At 36.2% G+C, this 19,033-nt stretch overlaps 2 protein-coding genes across 6 annotated transcripts; both read right to left on the bottom strand.

The window, feature by feature from the left end:
- Positions 1-256: 256 nt before the first annotated feature.
- On the bottom strand, positions 257-8,385 carry LOC145212099 (uncharacterized). 3 transcript variants are annotated; one of them, XM_080080116.1, is made up of 22 exons: positions 7,577-8,385; positions 7,108-7,218; positions 6,961-7,005; positions 6,759-6,863; positions 6,609-6,671; positions 6,195-6,305; positions 6,048-6,092; positions 5,846-5,950; positions 5,696-5,758; positions 5,448-5,495; positions 5,254-5,358; positions 5,066-5,122; positions 4,356-4,472; positions 4,186-4,284; positions 3,995-4,057; positions 3,611-3,664; positions 3,207-3,392; positions 2,915-3,148; positions 2,674-2,859; positions 2,449-2,618; positions 2,264-2,373; positions 257-542 (listed from the first exon to the last, which is right to left on the bottom strand). In XM_080080116.1, exons 1-22 carry the CDS (start codon positions 7,644-7,646, stop codon positions 296-298), a joined length of 2,394 nt encoding a protein of 797 aa, XP_079936242.1. In that variant the 5' UTR covers positions 7,647-8,385; the 3' UTR covers positions 257-295. The 3 variants fall into 3 exon arrangements, with proteins under 3 accessions (XP_079936242.1, XP_079936243.1, XP_079936244.1); XM_080080117.1 differs by having other exon boundaries at positions 2,915-3,100; positions 7,577-8,383; XM_080080118.1 differs by lacking the exon at positions 5,448-5,495 and having other exon boundaries at positions 7,577-8,383.
- A 762-nt stretch (positions 8,386-9,147) lies between these two features.
- On the bottom strand, positions 9,148-18,623 carry LOC145212101 (ribonuclease P/MRP protein subunit POP5-like). Of its 3 annotated transcripts, none has more exons than XM_080080121.1 (4): positions 18,016-18,623; positions 16,910-17,052; positions 16,649-16,841; positions 9,148-10,080 (listed from the first exon to the last, which is right to left on the bottom strand). In XM_080080121.1, the coding sequence occupies exons 1-4, from the start codon at positions 18,033-18,035 to the stop codon at positions 9,987-9,989; spliced, it is 450 nt and encodes a 149-aa protein (XP_079936247.1). In that variant the 5' UTR covers positions 18,036-18,623; the 3' UTR covers positions 9,148-9,986. The 3 variants fall into 3 exon arrangements, with proteins under 3 accessions (XP_079936247.1, XP_079936248.1, XP_079936249.1); XM_080080122.1 differs by lacking the exon at positions 18,016-18,623 and adding an exon at positions 17,736-18,009; XM_080080123.1 differs by lacking the exon at positions 9,148-10,080 and adding an exon at positions 14,285-16,589 and having other exon boundaries at positions 18,016-18,596.
- Positions 18,624-19,033: the final 410 nt, after the last annotated feature.

The following is a 19,033-nucleotide window of genomic DNA, read 5'->3' as shown; positions in this document are numbered from 1 at the left end:
TACAAATAACCCAGTCAGAGCAAATGCTAAATTTCCTTACGGAGAAACCAACCGCGTCAGAACAAATTACATAAAGCTACAAGATAGCGCACCTCGCGTGCCATCATTCAAGTCCCAAGATTTGGAAAAAAAGATACTTGTAAATTTTGAGATACAATTGGGAGAAGTTTCCAAATTAAAAAAAATCTAAATGCTATTGTGTGCAACAATTAGTGCACTTCTTCGAGAAACTTTCGTAAAAATGCTATAGAAAAGGTTACCATCTTTTTTCTTCTTGTCCTGTGACCAGATTGTTTTATTGGTCCAATGCAATATTGACAGTACACAGACCAGAGGCGAAAGAAATGATTTCATTTACTTGGCGATTCATACCAAGAAATACATTTGCTGTTTGATTCTGATACGTAAACTTGCCATCTTCAATATGTTTCGAGCGACCTTCTCTCTGAAGTAGATAATGTACAGTATTTTTCTGTAGCTCGATGTGGATTGTAGCAACGTGTTTGTGGCGGAAAAATCGTTTCTTGAAACTTGGATTCATGCTAAAAGAAAAGCGAGGCATCTTAGGCAAAACTGATTGTAACAAAAAAATGATTGACCTAAAATGTTTTACTATCGACAATTTTTAGTACCGTGGGCATGTAAGTATTATTCAACCGCCAGTTGAACGTTTTAAATATCATTAATACTTGTTCCAGTATTACAGCTTCACTTTTGAAAAGTGAAGTTTGAAAAGTGAAGAATAAAAAAGGTAAAACTAAAACCAATAATGAGCCGTGATTCAGTAAAGCTTATTTGTTAGTTGCCAAAGTTTGAAAATTTAAAGTTCCATTGTAGCACTGGGGCATAACAGGGCGGGAAAACTGCGTGGCTCTTCTATAGCTTAATAGCGATTCATAATATACAGTTTTTTAATCACCAATGTTACCGACTATGATGTAACATTACAGGAAATCAGTGATGGGGAGTCATCTTTTTCAAAGACTTGACTTGGACACGTCACACCATATGAGACTTGACTTATTTTAATAAAAAATGGAAGTTTCTTAACAGATAACCTGTTAGCTTTAACCAAACAACAGCAGCAGCAGTTTACTTTGTAATGCGTAGTTATTTTTGCTTAATTTTAACTAAGTCGCTGCTACATGCAAAACCTTCCTTCGCTGGCAATTTTGTAAATTTTGATGTTGTGTAGTGCCCGCTTGGTTTAAGCGAATACAGTACATGTTCAGACCGAGTATTCGCTTTTGGGGCTTATATAACTGAGCAAACGCTCTAGCGCAGGGGTCGGCAGCCTTTTTGCGGAGCGGCCTTCAAAAAACTACAAACATTCAGGAATAAAAAACGCACAATTTAATTTTTAATTACCGACAAGCACGGGCAAAATGTTTTAAAGCATCTGGTCTAAATACGTATACGGCCCGGTAACAAACTCCTTACGGACCGGCGGTTGCCGACCACTGCTCTAGCGCATGCATTAAAATTGAAATTTAGGTTTTTTAAAAACTACAAAGGTTTGACGTTCATGTCCATGCTGTTTAATAGCGTCGATTAATGTATGTCGTTAAAGTTGACTCACTCAAAGACGGGACGCCGTTGATGGGTTTTGTTCGCTGTATAATGAAGTAGTGTCCGTTTTAAGGTAAAAAGGTCGCGATGAACCAATCAAAAGAATAGCTATCTAAACCTTCAAAAACTCGCTTTCAAAATCTTTTTAGGACTTGCCTTGACTCGAAACCCTCATGACTTGACTTGAGACTCGAACCTCATTTGACTTTGCTTGACTTGAGACTCGATCCCCTACTGACTTGACTTGCCTTGACTTGAAACTTGACTAATATGACTCGTTACCCAACCCTGCAGGAAATCAAAGCGTTACATGAGCAGTGGCCAGTGGTTTTCAAACTGTTTAAGCATGTGGCGGATCAACAACTAAACTTTCTTTCCGCAGTACATATTTTATTTCCCTTTACTTTTGCAGGGATGACGTTAACCTGTTTTTAACTCTTTTTTAATTCAGATTCTATGAAAGCACCGGACCCTGAAACTTGTTTTAAAATACTCGCCTTAAAAAGATTGAGAGCCTGTGTGTGTGTGTGTTACACTGTGTTAGACAATATACCGCCTGGCAGCACATTACTAAGCACAAGTACTGAAATATATTCAAATAAGGATTATTTTTGTAATAACATAAAAATTAAATGCCTGAGTTTTCCCTGACTCAGATATATTTTGATGGATTAAATTGTCACAAAGCTCTTACCCTATCAAGTTTTTATCTTGTCCTTTCACAGAAAAACCTCCTGTCTGCAGGTCGAGAAGCTGCAAGTGGTTCAGCGAAGGACGATCATAATGAAGAACAAACGTAAGTGTCTGTTTAAAGAGAGATAATAATTGTTAATTAACAAATGGCTGTAAGAAAGTTAACAGTGTACCAATAACTTGTACCTTGAGCGTATTTACGTCTACCGTTACAACTGTTTGATAAGAGCACGGCCCCATAGGAAGATATCTTTGTTTAAAACTGGCTATTTGAATTCGAGAATCAGATGATGGCTCATTCCTGTTGTTTCGCAGATTAATACTGTAGCTGTAGTTCAAAGGGGTGTACAAATTGGCTGCAAATAAAACAGTTATTTTTGTTTTTTTGCAAACAGAAATTTTCTAACTTACGAATACAAGATGGAATGTCATCGCTCCATGATGTTTGGTTGCATGTAATTAATTCTTCACCACTTAGGTGATATTTTCCGACGCAATAAAATTGACAGACTGATCCCACCAAATAATTATTGGAGCAGTTCACTCGAAGCATACTTCCATCAGTATGTGATGTCAGTTTTGAACATGACGGCTGAGCTAAAAGTTCGTTAAGCAATTAAATTTGAATCCTTCTTAAATTTGAAGTTCTTACGTAAACATTGAAAATGTCCATGACTCCACCTTCCATTGCTAAGACATGTTTTTGTTTCTACTCCGCTGTTGTAAAATCCACCCGGGCATTCAAAAACACAAGTTGAATTAAATTTCCACTTATTTGAACACCAAGGTATGTTTCCAATTGTTTTTGCAGGAAGTTGCAACGGCGGACATTCAATTTCTAAATAAGTCAGAATTTGACCGATTTCTTTTGTTATACTTTCAGAATCTAAACCGATTTATTTTGTTAGGGGTGGTAGAATCACTGTTCAAGCAAAAAATCTAACCTTGACAGTGCGGAAACACTTCAGGAGACCAAGTGCTATCTTTATTACAGATCACTTTTGCCAAACCAGCCACATAGAAACCAGGATCACAAAATAATTGGCATTCAGTCCCGTTTGTCATTTTGTCTGTCGACGAACACTGAAATACGCCATCGTCGACATTGGGTAACGATGGGCAGTAAATGCCTAAAAAAAATTTATATTAGGATTAGGATTTCAAAATATCAATTAAACCTAACAGGCACAAGTTACGAAACACCAACATAGTCGAATAAGGTCCTGTATGTTTAATGGTATTATCTGGTGTATAAGCATTTCTGTATGGAAGTAGCTATTTATGATCTGATTGCTTCCATCCTGTGATCATAAAACGTGAGCAAAGTAACCAACAAACAATGTCTTACCGTTTTGCGTGTTCAGAATCTCGTTTCCGACTCTTTCCTCGACGTTTGCAAAACCTCCAGTAATAAATCAGATTATATGGATTATTTACGTTTTTTAATGTTTAGAGTTAGCTGGGCGACAAAATGTTCATAAGTTATAATTTATTGAAAATCTGGTCTGCGAAATAGCGTAACGAGTAACATGTTATCAGTAATTGAATGTTCGTATGCGGGTTTACAATACTCTAAACATGCAAGATATGATAATGAAGATGCCAAATCAATCACAAAAAATTAGGCCCAATTTTATACATTTGAAATAGGGTGTGCTTTTACACGCTATTGGTTGCAATTAATTGTTTAAGATTATACACAAGTCAGCAAACAACAATTCAAAAAAACTACCTGAACTAGTTGTCCAAGTTGTCGCTGTGGTTTGGGCCCCATCCGATCCAGAACGCCTGGTTACTAAATGTTAATTATGACATTAACCGAAACCGTTAAGTGCAAGTTTTTAACATTTGGGTTTACTATTAAACTTGTACAGTAATAAAATTTTATGAAATTGTATTGGTTATGGAGAATTATTAAATTACCAGCGTAACAGGTGTTTGTATTTCCATCGTACACACACCCAACACCTTCACAAAAACTCCTTGGAGCACCCGGATATGAGGAAAGACACACTTTTTTTTCTGTGGTGTGTTAAAAAGAAAACAGAATAATGTTACAAAAAGAATTTCAAACTTAATTGAAAAGGACTAACCGAATATTTTGCATTCTTTGGCGATATCATGCCAGCAGCAGCCAGCTTTAGCACATGTTGCTCGTGGAATTCCTGGATAGTTTGACTTGCAGAAATTGCTACCACATACTTCGCCCACTTTAGTTGATCAAACATAAATAATAATGATGTTATACTTCAAAATTCCTATCGTGTAGCCTACACAAACGCGAAACAAAGGGTCCAATATTTAAGTTGACGATCTCGCGGCTCAAAGTTGGAAGGGAAATTTTAACATCAGTCAGCATAAATCGTAGTATGTTTATCTCAGTCAGCATAATATTGTTATGACTTATTGAGTAAGATGTGACTACCAGATTAAATGTAAATTTGAACGTGGTTCGTTGAAAACATTTTGAATAGGTCTTTGCCGCGGGCTATTCCTGTTGTCAGTAACGTCACTTCATAGCCGAACAATAAAACGGATCTAAATATAACATGCAAACATCCTTTTTGTAGCTGAGTAGACGGTTTTATATTCGGAGGTTCCAGTGTAAATATCAATGTTATAAGTTAACGTAGGGCGATGAGACTTAAATTCCTGTTACGTTAAACATTTTTACAAGGGTAATACAATTCAAAATCTACAAGGTCGCTGTAATAATGTTGGACTCATGGGTCAGCATATAAATTCAACTGATACCCCTTGTGATGAAATATTAGTGTAGCCCACAGTTAAAAGATACTTTTACCTGTTAAGATAAGATTGGGGATTGTAGCAAAATTCGATCCGGATCTTCCGCTAATTCCTGTAATTTTAAATAACAAGGTAATGTTTTTGCAACAAACGTTTTAGTTATCACCTTGCATTCAATGGCTAAAAAACCTAGGGGGTAGGCTAGCCTAACGAAAAAATGCATGTCAAAAAAGAAGCAGAAACCTTGGAAACAGCCGTTGTTTTCTTCGTCATAGTAACACACTTCTTCAGCATTTTCGCATACGCTTCTAGGAGCTCCCAGGTACACGTTGGGGCATTGACGACGTTCTACAATGTTAGTTATACAATATAAAGCAAACTTTATGTGCAGAAGTTGTGGTAGGCAAAAACAAGAAAAAAAATGAATACAAATTTACCAGGTTGGTCAGAGTCCGTTTTCGATTGAAAAGGTTTTTTAGTAGATGCTTCAAAACGAGGAAATGTATTGGTTATTATTATAGATCAATTGTTAGAAACAGATATGTTTCATGCTTTTATTTTGCCCAACTGTCCAGCATGCAAATATTGTTTTATAAAAGAAGATGGTTGTGTGCAAACAAACCCACAACCATCGCAATTTAATGGCCCAAATTTTTTTAGCGCAAATTGGTTAGAAAAACGCTACCTGTTGCCTCAACAAGAGTAGGAACTGTTGTAGTGGGGCCTAATCCAGATTTTCCCTGGAATCCTGCAATTTGAATTTGTAAGATTGTTGTTTAAGATTATTATGGACAAATTTCAAAATTTGGAACACGTTTTAAAATTTCAATAATACCTAAGAAACACCCGTTGTTTTCTTCGTCGTAATAACATTCTGACGTAGATTGTTCGCAAAGGGTTCTGGGAGCTCCAATGTACACATTTGGACATCGAAGACGTTCTGAAAAATGGTCGACAAAGTTTAAAAAAACGTATTTGTCTTTTTCTGCAAAAATACCAAAATCTGCTACAAGTTAGCCTACATCGAAAAGTGTTACCTGGTTCATCCGGATTTGGAATGTTTTTGACAGATTCGGTGATTGCTATAAAAAAATATGTTGATTTGAAAAAAATACGGGCAACAACAGTAATTTTATTGGCGTCTGAATAACACACCACCAGAGAATAACAGATAGGTAGGCTACCTTCTTTGCACCGACGATTTACTAAATCCCAACAACAACCGACCTCGGCACATCTTATTGCAGGAATGCCAGGATAACCTGACTGACAAAGACGACTTCCACATCCAATGACTTAAACATAAAGCATTTTTTTTAACTATTCGTTAAAAATGTTTACGTTTTCTGACACTTTGCTACGATTGCACGCAATCACATTTTTTTCGAAATGCAAGGTTGGGATACATATAAATTAATAATTTATTTAAATAGGAGGTCACTTTTTCGGGAAAAGAAATTACAAAAGCATTCAGAAATAGTTTTCAGGCACCAACTCAACAATGTTTCTGACGTCAAAATATTTTAGCCTTCGGGCTATGGTTTGTGTTTACGAGTAGGCCTACATTTTTTAGCGCAAATTGGTTAGAAAAACGCTACCTGTTGCCTCAACAAGAGTAGGAACTGTTGTAGTGGGGCCTAATCCAGATTTTCCCTGGAGTCCTGCAATTTGAATTTGTAAGATTGTTGTTTAAGATTATTATGGACAAATTTCAAAATTTGGAACACGTTTTAAAATTTCAATAATACCTAAGAAACACCCGTTGTTTTCTTCGTCGTAATAACATTCTGACGTAGATTGTTCGCAAAGGGTTCTGGGAGCTCCAATGTACACATTTGGACATCGAAGACGTTCTGAAAAATGGTCGACAAAGTTTTAAAAAACGTATTTGTCTTTTTCTGCAAAAATACCAAAATCTGCTACAAGTTAGCCTACATCGAAAAGTGTTACCTGGTTCATCCGGATTTGGAATGTTTTTGACAGATTCGGTGATTGCTATAAAAAAATATGTTGATTTGAAAAAAATACGGGCAACAACAGTAATTTTATTGGCGTCTGAATAACACACCACCAGAGAATAACAGATAGGTAGGCTACCTTCTTTGCACCGACGATTTACTAAATCCCAACAACAACCGACCTCGGCACATCTTATTGCAGGAATGCCAGGATAACCTGACTGACAAAGACGACTTCCACATCCAATGACTTAAACATAAAGCATTTTTTTTAAACTATTCGTTAAAAATGTTTACGTTTTCTGACACTTTGCTACGATTGCACGCAATCACATTTTTTTCGAAATGCAAGGTTGGGATACATATAAATTAATAATTTATTTAAATAGGAGGTCACTTTTTCGGGAAAAGAAATTACAAAAGCATTCAGAAATAGTTTTCAGGCACCAACTCAACAATGTTTCTGACGTCAAAATATTTTAGCCTTCGGGCTATGGTTTGTGTTTACGAGTAGGCCTACATTGTGGCTATTAAAACACATGCTGAACAAACGATGCTTATGGCGATTTGTTCAGGTATTTTAGAATTTACCATACCTAGTTACTTACCTGTCACAACAAATAAACACAAGACACATTCTAACACATATGTAAATCTAAACTTTGTTGAATTGGACATAGTTCTTTGCCAAGCTTGTAAAAATAAACAATAATATCTCCTTGAATCTAACTACAGGCTATTCTTTAAAATGTATCCTAACAACGTGCTTAACGTAAAAGCGTATTGAATATACCACACCGCCTGACAGTGGCACTCTGCATTGACAATGAAGACACAGGCATACAATATTTATGGTCTAACAACAGTGCCTTCTTTTGTCGACATAGCTGTCATCCAATACTGCAAAACGCGACAACAAAAAAAGTTTGGTTATGCCAAGGGTGCACAACCCTTATTTTATTGAAGTAAAAATTAAAGCTTCATCTCATATCATTCCATCTACTGGTTTGTAAAATCTAACCGGTTTTTTTTTATGTGAGATTGAACTAGCCCATTTTGTAATAATTTTGCATCACCAAAATCGCAATACACATGATCAAGGCGCCATAAATTTGTCGCCGCCGCCTGACGACAGTAGGTTGTGCACCCCATGTCTTTAACACCAATACAAAAGAACTATAGCCTAACTAAACGCATTCCGTGTGATCAGAAAAATATTCTGAAAAAAAATATAGTACTTTTGCTAAAATCGATTCACAATCTTTCACCTATAGGGCAAAACTTGACCAACAAATGGCGTTTCGTAACAAAAGAGCTTTTAATTCTTGGTTGAAATACAGCGAAACAACGGGTCCCGAGCTGCAGCTATTCTCTGTGGTCAGTCGCATAAATATGTTTGTACTGACACTCTTTTTGTGGGAGTGCGATCTCTCACAAGCGCTTCCGCACATACAGGGCCGGATTTAGACCATGAGAGGCCCTAGGCTATTCCATTTGTGAGGCCCCTCCCTATTTTTGATCTCAGAATTTCTCTCTAAACCAATAGTTTCCAACCTTTTTGTAGTCACAGACCCCTTTCATAAATTTTATACGCCAGCGGAGCCCCAATGTTATTTAGTCTTGTTATGTTTTACGTTTCCTGCGTTATACGTTATTATACTTTCGCTTTTTGGGACATCACAGTCCCTAAATCTCAATAAACTTATGTACTGTAGCGGTCAACACAACAAAGAGATATATATTTTTTGGACTGGTGTACAATGCTTGAAACAAAGCACTATAAGTTCGATTGTTTGTGTGTTGTAATGTCACAATGGAGGTAACAATCACACAAAAAGTAAGTTTTCCTTATCCAGAAGTTTGATAAACAGTTTGCACTTGTATGCAGGATTGTAAAAACCGCTTTGAAACGTAAAATATTTTACTGTTGGTTAATGGTACTAAGAATGTTTGCCTCCACAACCCCCCAAAACCAACTCGCGGACCCCCTGGGGTACAGGTTGAGAACCACTGCTCTAAACAACATCGCATGTAATTGCCTAATGTTAAAGTATGAGTGTATTAAACTCTTCGTTCTTTTCATTTTCCACATTCATGGGTGCAAAATTTTAGTTAAAATAATAAAAATTTAGTTAAGGCAGTTTTGCTTTTAATTTTAATATCTTTGATCAAACAACCGTTACAAAATTGTAAAGTTTATTTACGAGGACATAAGAAATAGTTACAGTGATCAAATAGAGCATATCATTTTCAAATTTCTTTTTCTTGCTCTTGCTAGCTCCACTTTCAAATCTTTTACTCATAATAAATTTAAGGTTCAAAAAATTATGAAATAAGATTATTGCTTGATCTAAACGCAGGTTAGCAATACCAAGACGTCTAATAATAAGATAAGTCGATAACATTATTAAATTTCAATTGATAAAACGTATAACAGTAAGCAACACAATGTCTATTAGTTATTTCAGCAACATGTCAACTACCGATACTGTTTTTTTTTTGCAGAGAAGACTATACGGTACGGTAGGTCTTGGAAATATGGTTACCTGTGATGCGAAATCTGACAGAGAGATCCAACGTCGAATCGGCACCGCAAAAGCAACATTGAAAAATATGGAGAAACTGTTCACCTCGAGGAGCGTTTCAATAACAACTAGACTGAAAATGCTGAGATGCTATGTTTGGTCAACCTTGCTGTATGAGTGTGAAAGCTGGACGATCAACGTGGAGAGTGAAAACAAGTCTAGAGCGAGAGAGATGTGATTCCTGAGACGTATGTTTAAAATCCCACGGACAGCAAAACGCTCAAATACGTCGGTTCTAGCCTACACCAAGGCGATTCAAAACGAGAAATGATATGGAACCTTGTCAAGCGCCCACTGAAATTTCTGGGACACGTTTTGAGGAAAAAACAGCTCGAAGAAATCTGTTCCGCTGGTCCAATTGACGGTAAACGATCTCCGGGACGACAAAGAACACGGATGCTCAAGGCGACGGGAAGAAAGGTGTATGATCTCATTAAAGCTTTGGAGATGGGTGAAGAAAAAGTTCTCCGACTGAAACCAACGCTAAAATATTAGCACGGCATCCTGATTGAGTTAAAGTTTTGTTTCTGAAAAAGAGGTAATTTCTACTAGAGATCAAATCTTTAAAGTTGTGCAAACAAAACATTTCCCACAATACTGTTTAAAAAGGAATAGTGAAGTTGGCACAACTAAACCGTTTATTTCTGTGTAATGACATTTTACTTATTGTGCGATATGTTTTCCCGAATAATTTGTTGTGACACAATAAAAAACTGGCCTATTTTTATGATATATTTTTTTAATTCTCATTTGTTATCATTTTGCATGGCTGCTTATTTAATGTATTTTGGTTAATTAAACTTTTTACACAAACTCGATTTTACTTATTACACATTTAAAGTTGCATCTCCCTCGTGATTACCTGAGTGTAGAACTCTGTAATCAACCCCTTTTAAACGAGTTGTTTCATTGCAATTTGCATTTGCAAATCCTTTTTGCGTTTTTACGAGGCTTTATGGTGGCAACAAGTCTTTTTGGTGTAGGTTTTTTAGTGATTTATTGCATGAATAGAAATGAACGTTTAGCCTACACAGCAATAAGTTTTTGTGTCTGTGTCAGCTTCGAAGTGTCAAAGACGAATTTAGGCACATTAGCATATTATCCTCCTTTTGCGCTTCATGTTTTTCTTTTTGTCATACAATCTCATTTGATTATTATAACAAAACACCGAAGATAACACAATGATTGGGCGATATTCGTTATTTTTGAACACCATACTATACTGTAGGCTAGGGCTACGAGGTTGCTGAAAGTTGATTTTTTATCACTTTTTCCACATTTACACAAGCGGGGGCTGCTTACACTTTTATGTCATACCGATATTAAGCTTATTTCTACACCCGGCTTCGACATAAATTTGATTTGTAACAGGTTTCAGTCGCATTCCAATTTTATATGTTGCAACTTGCAACATTAACACACAAATTTAATGGCCAAGAAGGGCAATAATGAAACGAATAGATTGTTAAAGTGTTTTTTTTGGTGATCGCCATCAAAACAAAAACCGGATTGGAGTAGGAAGCCTTGGTTCGTATTTGCTTTAATTAAACTTACACGACGATGCGACAATAGCTTTTGCAGCAACTGATATTATATTTGAATTGTTTAATAACACATGTTTTCAGTCGCTTCTTTAGTTTCATTGTCTCTTTCAGAAGAAAGGTTTTTGTCACATTTTTGGCATTGCCACTGCCTGATTTATTGCGAGTTTTATCTCCATTAATGGAGATGTTCATTAATGCAAATTTGCACTTCTCACATAACTTATCTTATCACAAGTAATTATTTTTTAACACACTTTACCATTACAAATCTACGATCAAAACAAGTCAGTTAACTTTACGGACTGTGCTTGCTCAATGATTTTAACAAGATTTTAGTACGGATGCACATACATTACTTTTAAAGTTATCCAAGTCTTATTAAATTTAGACATTGTTTAAAGTTTGTCCTATTTTGAAACAAAGTAGGGGTAAACAGTGGAACTATAGAGCAGGGGTGGCCAGACTTGCTTCATACTCGAGCCGCATATCACAAAACTTAGTTTTAAATGAGCCGCAAGACAAAAAATCATAAACGAATTTATTCACTCACAGTGAAGTCCACGCTATCAAATAAAGATTGATGTGTGGTGACACTGTGTGCCTCCACCTGGGCTGCAATGTGTGTGAACTTAGGCTGATATGATGGGAAAGTTTTTGTGTTTAGGCTCGTAATGACGTTTCAAGTTACTAGTTTTGTAATGATTGAGCGAAGCTGGACATACAAGATACACAGGTTTACCTCTATTATCAATAAATGGAAACTCCTCCTCCCATTCTGTTTTAAAAGTTATATTTTCCTGTTTATCTTTTTTGTTTTGCAGTTATTTCTCAACAACGTTTTTTTTTTTGGCTAAACTTTGCAGTTATTGCATGTTCAACATTAAAGAGCCGCAATCACAGGCTCAAAGAGCCGCATGCGGCTCGGGAGCCGCAGTTTGGCCACCCCTGCTATAGAGTAAAACACAACAACTGACATCCATAAATGGAAAATTTTATATCTAACCATTTTACGCCAATCTGCCATTGTTTAAAATTTTGACCACCAGGGGTGTTTTGACAGGAACTTTGCGTTTCTGGTATGTTGCATCATAAAAAATGGTTTTACACTTTAACGGCGCAAAATACTGGGGCTATCAAATCAAACGAAACAAATGGCACATCTACATGACAATATCTACCACCCAATAAAAGTTTCATGAAATCCAAGAAATATTTCACGGCAAAAAAGGGTGGACAAACTTTACAGAAGAAAAATAGTAACTAGAAGGGTGGCTTAGCACATATTGCCCTTGCATATACACTATAACCTATTTTAAAACATTGATATATTTCCTATGCTTATTTTATATTGGGTCCCATACCATCCACTGTCTTTTATAACCTTAGTTGTTTCTGCAAGCAGAAACTCATGGGTCCCCACACATGCAAAGTTGTAAATAATGCATTTCAAGAGATAACCATGTGAACGTTTAGTGTTGTAAAGTAAAACGCAGTGATCGGCACTGGGCTTAAATAATAATACTATGTAGAGCACAAACTATATAAATTTAGATTCACCCCAGATATTGTTTGAAGTATATATGTCCTATTTAACGTTCCTTTTCAAAGAAACGAGTCTGGTTTTCATTCAATTCGAACATTGTGAAAAGGGTCACCCATTTTAGGAATTAGGTGGTTAAGTTGTGGTGCTACAGGGCAAAACATAACATTTGAGGACATTTTTAAAAAGTTCATTTATTTTAGGGGGCTAGTTGAGTAAATGTTGGGGCTACAAGGTAAAACACATCAATTGAAACCTACAAATAGCATAGTCCACATACTACCCAAATTTTATCCCATCCCGACACTGTTTAAAAAACTGACCCATTTTAGGGGGCTAGTAGGGTAACTAATGGGGTCCGACACACAAACTAAAAAAATAGGAAACCTCAATGACTCAATCAATAGTACTGCAAAATTTCAGCCAAATCCGACAATGCTTAAAATTTCGCCTACTAGAGGTGTTTTGAGCAACAACCGTTAATGTTTCTGACGTCATAGGGCTGTCAACAACCCCCTAACTGCCATGGCACAAAAACTTTCACCTAGCAATCCACAAAGTCACAAACGAGTAACATACAACTGGTTGCCCTTGCAACACTATTGAGCAACAGAAATCTTTCGTTTGTGTGGTCCAGTAACATACAAATACGTTTTACACTTAGGGGGCTTGTGGGGTAAATGTTAGGGCTACAGGGTTGAACACAACAATCGACAACTATAAATGGCATACTCTACAAGCTATCCAAATTTCAGCCAATTCTTACACTGTTTACAAACTCACCCATTTTAGGGGGCTAGCGGGGTAAATTCTAGGGTCATTTGGACAAACAAAGTGGGATGCACATCTACATAACTTTATCTACCATCTGTATAAGTTTCAGCCACATCCAACAAACAAATTTAAAAGAAAAACGAGTCGGACAAACTTTGGGAAGAAAATAACCCATTTTTAGGGGGACTTTGGAAGAAAAAAACAAAGCAAAAAAACCAAACAATTTGAGTAAAAGCAATATGTGTCCCCTTCAGGGAAGGGTTCCCATAATAATAAATAAAAAAACAAGAACATCATCAACTTTCTCGGAAACCTTAAGCAGCAATGGAATAATCCATTGTAAATAATGGGAGAGACTTTATTTTCTTGAATTAACATAGTGTTGATGTCATAAATGTTAAAAACAGGTTGTGTTCTGAATAAAAAGGGTTTTTGAAACCAGTTGCAGATAAAAAGTTCGTCTCAAAATTTATCCATTAATCTGCTAATAATATTTTTATCACTTGCCTGTATATACCTTTCATTTCTTAGTTTTTATAAATGTTTCCCCTTTAAAACAACTGTCTTAAAATATTGTGCGGTGGGGGAATAAATAGGTGTACCTCAACTTTTTTTAGGAAGGATACTATTTGTGAAATTCTTTTCTTAAGTAATTGTGAATGTTAACCAATGTCCTGTTTTAATTGAGCACTGACAATGGCATTGTAAACATTGCCATAACTGACTTCTTGATTATAACTTTTTTCAACTCTTTTGTCCACCACACAATCTTTAAACTGCATACTATTTCCGTCTTTGATTATTATCTGAATCTCAATGGAACTAGTTTTAACTGCTCAAAAGCGTAAATTTATATTACATCACTGCAATAGATGCCAAAGCTGTTTTTTTTCTATTTTAAAACAACATCCCAAATAAAACAAACATAGTTAAACAATCATTGTAAAAATAAATTTGATTATGTGTTACCAACTTTGTGTTGCTTTACGGAGTTAATTTATACATTATACATGAGAACATTTATATATTATTTATACATTATCAAAAAGAAGGTGCATTTGAATTTAAATGTGTCTAAAAAACTTTAAGCGAAGTTTTTGCACTATTGAAACTATAGGTGGGCAACCTTTTTGCATGCATGGGCCAAAAAGTAGTGACATATTGCAGAGGCCGCAACGATGGTCATGCAAAAACATAGCAGTGTAGGCAAAGTCAAACACACAATGATTTTGTCTTTGTATGTAACAATGTCTACTAAGTAATAAACTAACTAGAAAAGTGACTTTCTGATATACTTCCATTTTATATATTCTATACGATATTTACCAATTTACTACACTATACACAATTTTATCTACATACATGATTGTTTTTGCAAGCAAAAACGAATGGGTCCCCACACGCGTGTTTATGCGGATTTACGGTAAACCTATATGTGGCGGTTATTTTTATATTTTTAAGGACAAATTTTTCACAAAGCATAAACTTAACTTTAAAAGTTCTTTTCCGTATTCTTTTAGCATCAATATTGTCATATAATTACAAAAAAATCGGTGAAAAAAGAATACGGAAAATACATTCAATTTAATCTCTTGCTTTGACCTTGATATTGTGGTTCAAGTTCAGTTTTTAAACACAAATTTTCCTAGAAAGCCTTCACTGTTGTATTAGACACTATATAAAAAAAGTCGTTTGCTACAAAGGTATACATAACAACTTGTTTTTCACTTAACTTTGTTTCGCAAAAACCACCGTTTAATGACCTTTTGACACTGTTTTTAATAGCATGCAGACGTTAGTGTTCAACAATACCGTTTAGACTAATTTATACATGACTTAAGTACTGATTCTTGAATTGATTTGTCAAAAATAAAGAAGATACGTTACGACGAAAAATTCGTAATGGTGTTGTAATGCCTACAAGTTGACCTTTAGTGACCCGTGGTTATGAGACGGCGAAGCTGACAACGAGAATTTAAAGACCATTTATCGAGGCGTTCGAAAAAATTAAGTTTATTAAATTTCATATTTATGTTGATCAACGATGTTTTGCCTGACAGAAACGAAACCGAAGTACGTTTATCGAGTTCGAATTACGTCTTAGGTGTAAAACCTGCGCCAATACTGAAAATGCGCGTGATAACTCAATAAAACGACACAGCATTGCTGCACAAAACACAGCTGATTTGTAATCACCCAAACGACTGTCTCGTAAAACCTCTGTCCAGACGTCAAGCTGAGCACTCCCGCTCTGCCGCCTTAATCGTAAACCAGTGAATTCCTCCCTTGGGACTTATATCTGACTGATAGCGTACACATATTATGGGTTGTAAAGGTAACTGGCAAAATTTTAAATACTAAACGAATACCCTGCTTAAACAATTGTTAACTTTTTCAAATATTTCTGCACCATAGGGCATGTATTTCTGCCTTAAAACTAAAACCGATTATTTCGGGGTTTAAAGGGTAAAAAATGGGTGAATCCGAAAAAAAGATACAAAATTCTTTAAAAAACTTTACATTGCACCAAACAACAAAGCATGAAACTCCAAGATGCGATACTTTAGTCAGTACAGCCGTTTCAAAAAATTTACGTTTTGGGGGCCTGTGGGTGAACCGCTGGGTCAATCGGCGTCAAACTTCAGGAGGATCAAATTTGGATTATTAACTAACATCTCTGTAAATTTGAATAAATTTGGAGCACTCTTTCTTGACCAAACGCGTCTCACAAGCCAGCGTTAGACAGAAAACAGAAAAAAAAAATACGGACAAAAACAATATGTGTCCCCTTCAGGGAAGGGGACCCATAATAACCATCAATGTTTAACGTAACAACTATTTGTTATGAAAATGGGCTTTAACACATACATTTCGTCCGGCCGATCAAAATTAAATATGAGTCGCAGGCCGCTCAAAAGTTGCTCGCCGTAGGTTGCCCACCCCTGGTCTAAAACTTAGGTAATACACTGCAGTAAGGACAGCAAAAGGAGTGAACTATAAACTAAACAGGACGATATAGCATGTTCATGTTTTCATCATCCACGAATCAAACCTTTAGCTTGTGTCAATGACTTCAATTCAATTAATACATCCTTGCATTGCTTTGTACGTTTGCAATGTCACAAAAGGATTAAAAAACATGACTTTCCAAAGCTTTTACAAAACCAATGGGTTATTTCTGTAAAAAAAAACACTTTAGCACAAAAGGAAACTAAGTAATGAAAACAAGTGACATACCTTATTAAAAATTTCTGTGCACTCCTGATTGTACCACTGACATAAAGTGTTCTGAAAAATATTTTGTGGTCGGTATTCTTAAACTCCGTACTTTCTGTAGCAGTTACAAAAGGCAACACAGTGAGCAAGATTTCAGCGAATCTTCGACGCACACGCAATATTATAGTATTTGTGTGTGCATTTAAATATCTCACTGTAAATCAAAACTGATTTTACATTTTATGAAAAAAGATGGTAAAACATACAAATTTTATTTCTCACCACTTAAGTTGGGGTAAATGGATGCTGAACCCAACTCTCCATATAAGTTATTAAGATGCATTCTTATTGCACCTGTTATAACTTTGGGTTTCATGTTCCTTTTTAAAAATGCCTTGGACATAACTACTTCCAATGCAATATACCTGTGAGAGAGAACATTACTATTAAAGCATTGATTTATGAATACAATCATGTTGCAAACAACTTTTCAATGTTTGGTGGTACGCGTACCACTAGTTGTATGCAGGCTTTTAAGGTGGTACACAAGTAGCTTTTAGCAAAACTTGTGTATTGGATATTATTTTGGAATTGCTAAACTTGCTGGTTTTAGAAATATGATGTCCTAGTCAAGAAGAATAGGCCTTTCTCTTGTTTTATCCTTTACAGCAGGGTTTAGGTAGAACGCAGCAATAGAAAATGTTGTCAGGTGGTATGCTATCAGTATAAGGTTGAGAACCACTGTGTTTGAGGAACTGAAAAGCAATACTTGTGACCCAGTCTGCAGAGTGCAGAATATGGCAGTTCCAAACGAGATCTCATGTGTGCAGGACCAACATGTCAGGTGGCCACGGGTGGCACTAAAATGCAAAATAGGGGACAACACGGTAGATGGCAGAAACCTCTGAAGATTGGGTTAAACTGCTGACAGTCAATGCTACTAAGGTTGGGGTGAGGTTTTATAATAGTAACATTTTGCGGCCAAAGGAGACTTCCCGCGCAAGCACTTTTGGTAAATCTCAGGAAAATCGCTGAATCAATTTTAGGCACAGACATTTTTTATTCAAATACTATTATAAAACCTCACACCAACCTAAAAAGCACTAACCGTCAGCAATTTAACCCGACATCCAGCCTTCAGCGGTTTCCGCGACATCCATCGATCTTCTGTGATTCAGCGTTTTAGTGCCACCTTGTCCCTCGTGCAAAATCCGCGTACAAGATCCAGTTCACCAGGCGCAAAGCAAACGTCAAAGGCAGGAGTTAAACGTCTTTAGTTAAAAAATTTCGCGTGCAACTCAAAAACAAAACCGGTGTGCAAAAAATGTTTTTGAAAAAAAAGCACGTGCAAGTTTACCTGTGACAAAAAAATAACAAAACATACTAACCTATGTTTTAAGCGAACCATATTGAACCTCGCTTTATTTTATATCAGAACAGAGCAGCGAATACGTTCGACTACCCTGTGTATAGCAAAAGCAGTTTAAAAAACAACACTTTTACGACTAAACGTCAATCAATGAGGTAGAGCTACTGGTGGTGCTCCGAACACAGGTAGAACTAATAACACTGAACTTTGGCTTGCGCCCGGTTTGGTAAGTGGCGCAACGGAGCATAGGCGTTTAGGTAGAGCTACTAACACTGGAATTTGGCTGGCGCCTGGTTGAAAATTGTTCGATAGGTGGCGCAACGGAACATAGGCGTTTATAGTGCTGACTCAGCAATTTGGGTTCATGGTAAGAATGATTGCTGAGTGAGGCTGAGCACCATAAACGCCTGGTAGAACTACTAACACTGGAATTTGGCTGGCGCCCGGTTTGGTAGGTGGCGCAATTCCATAGATAACTTCAATAAACTTTCTGTAAAATTTTAGATTTACGTTGCACAATGAAGTTCTATGTCGTCACTAGCCTTTTTTCGCGAATAATTCACGTAAATCAGTCAAGCGCAACTTACCGATCGTCACGCTTGCAATAACATTTCTAATTCGCTAACGTAGTCTTTAAAAGTACATTTTATCAGCACTTTTAGGACGTAGTTATGACATTAAAGTGACTACCGGCTAGGCAAGTTACATAAAATAATGTTTTCTATGTGACAAACAATAATTTAGGGCAGATTGGCATTCTTAAATTACTTCATAAGAAAAAAATGTAAGAGCAAAATGTGTTGGATAGAATGTACATTTTAAATGCACTTAATTACAATATTTAAACACAAAAAACACAACATACAATCATAACGATGTAATAAATAATTAAATTTGAGACAAATAGCGTACTATCATTTATTTTTGGCAAATGAATCAACTTTTTCAAATCACAACCCCGCACACAGCAATAATACAAACCGTTTGCGCAGGTTCAAGCTGCCTGATACGCAGAAAAACGCTCGGCAGGCGATCGC

The sequence above is a fragment of the Phallusia mammillata genome, chromosome 2 (assembly GCF_965637545.1).
Source record: "Phallusia mammillata chromosome 2, kaPhaMamm4.hap1.1, whole genome shotgun sequence".
Taxonomy (NCBI): domain Eukaryota; kingdom Metazoa; phylum Chordata; class Ascidiacea; order Phlebobranchia; family Ascidiidae; genus Phallusia; species Phallusia mammillata.
Note: the sequence above shows the minus strand (reverse complement) of the source record. Positions and strands in the feature narration are given on the sequence as shown.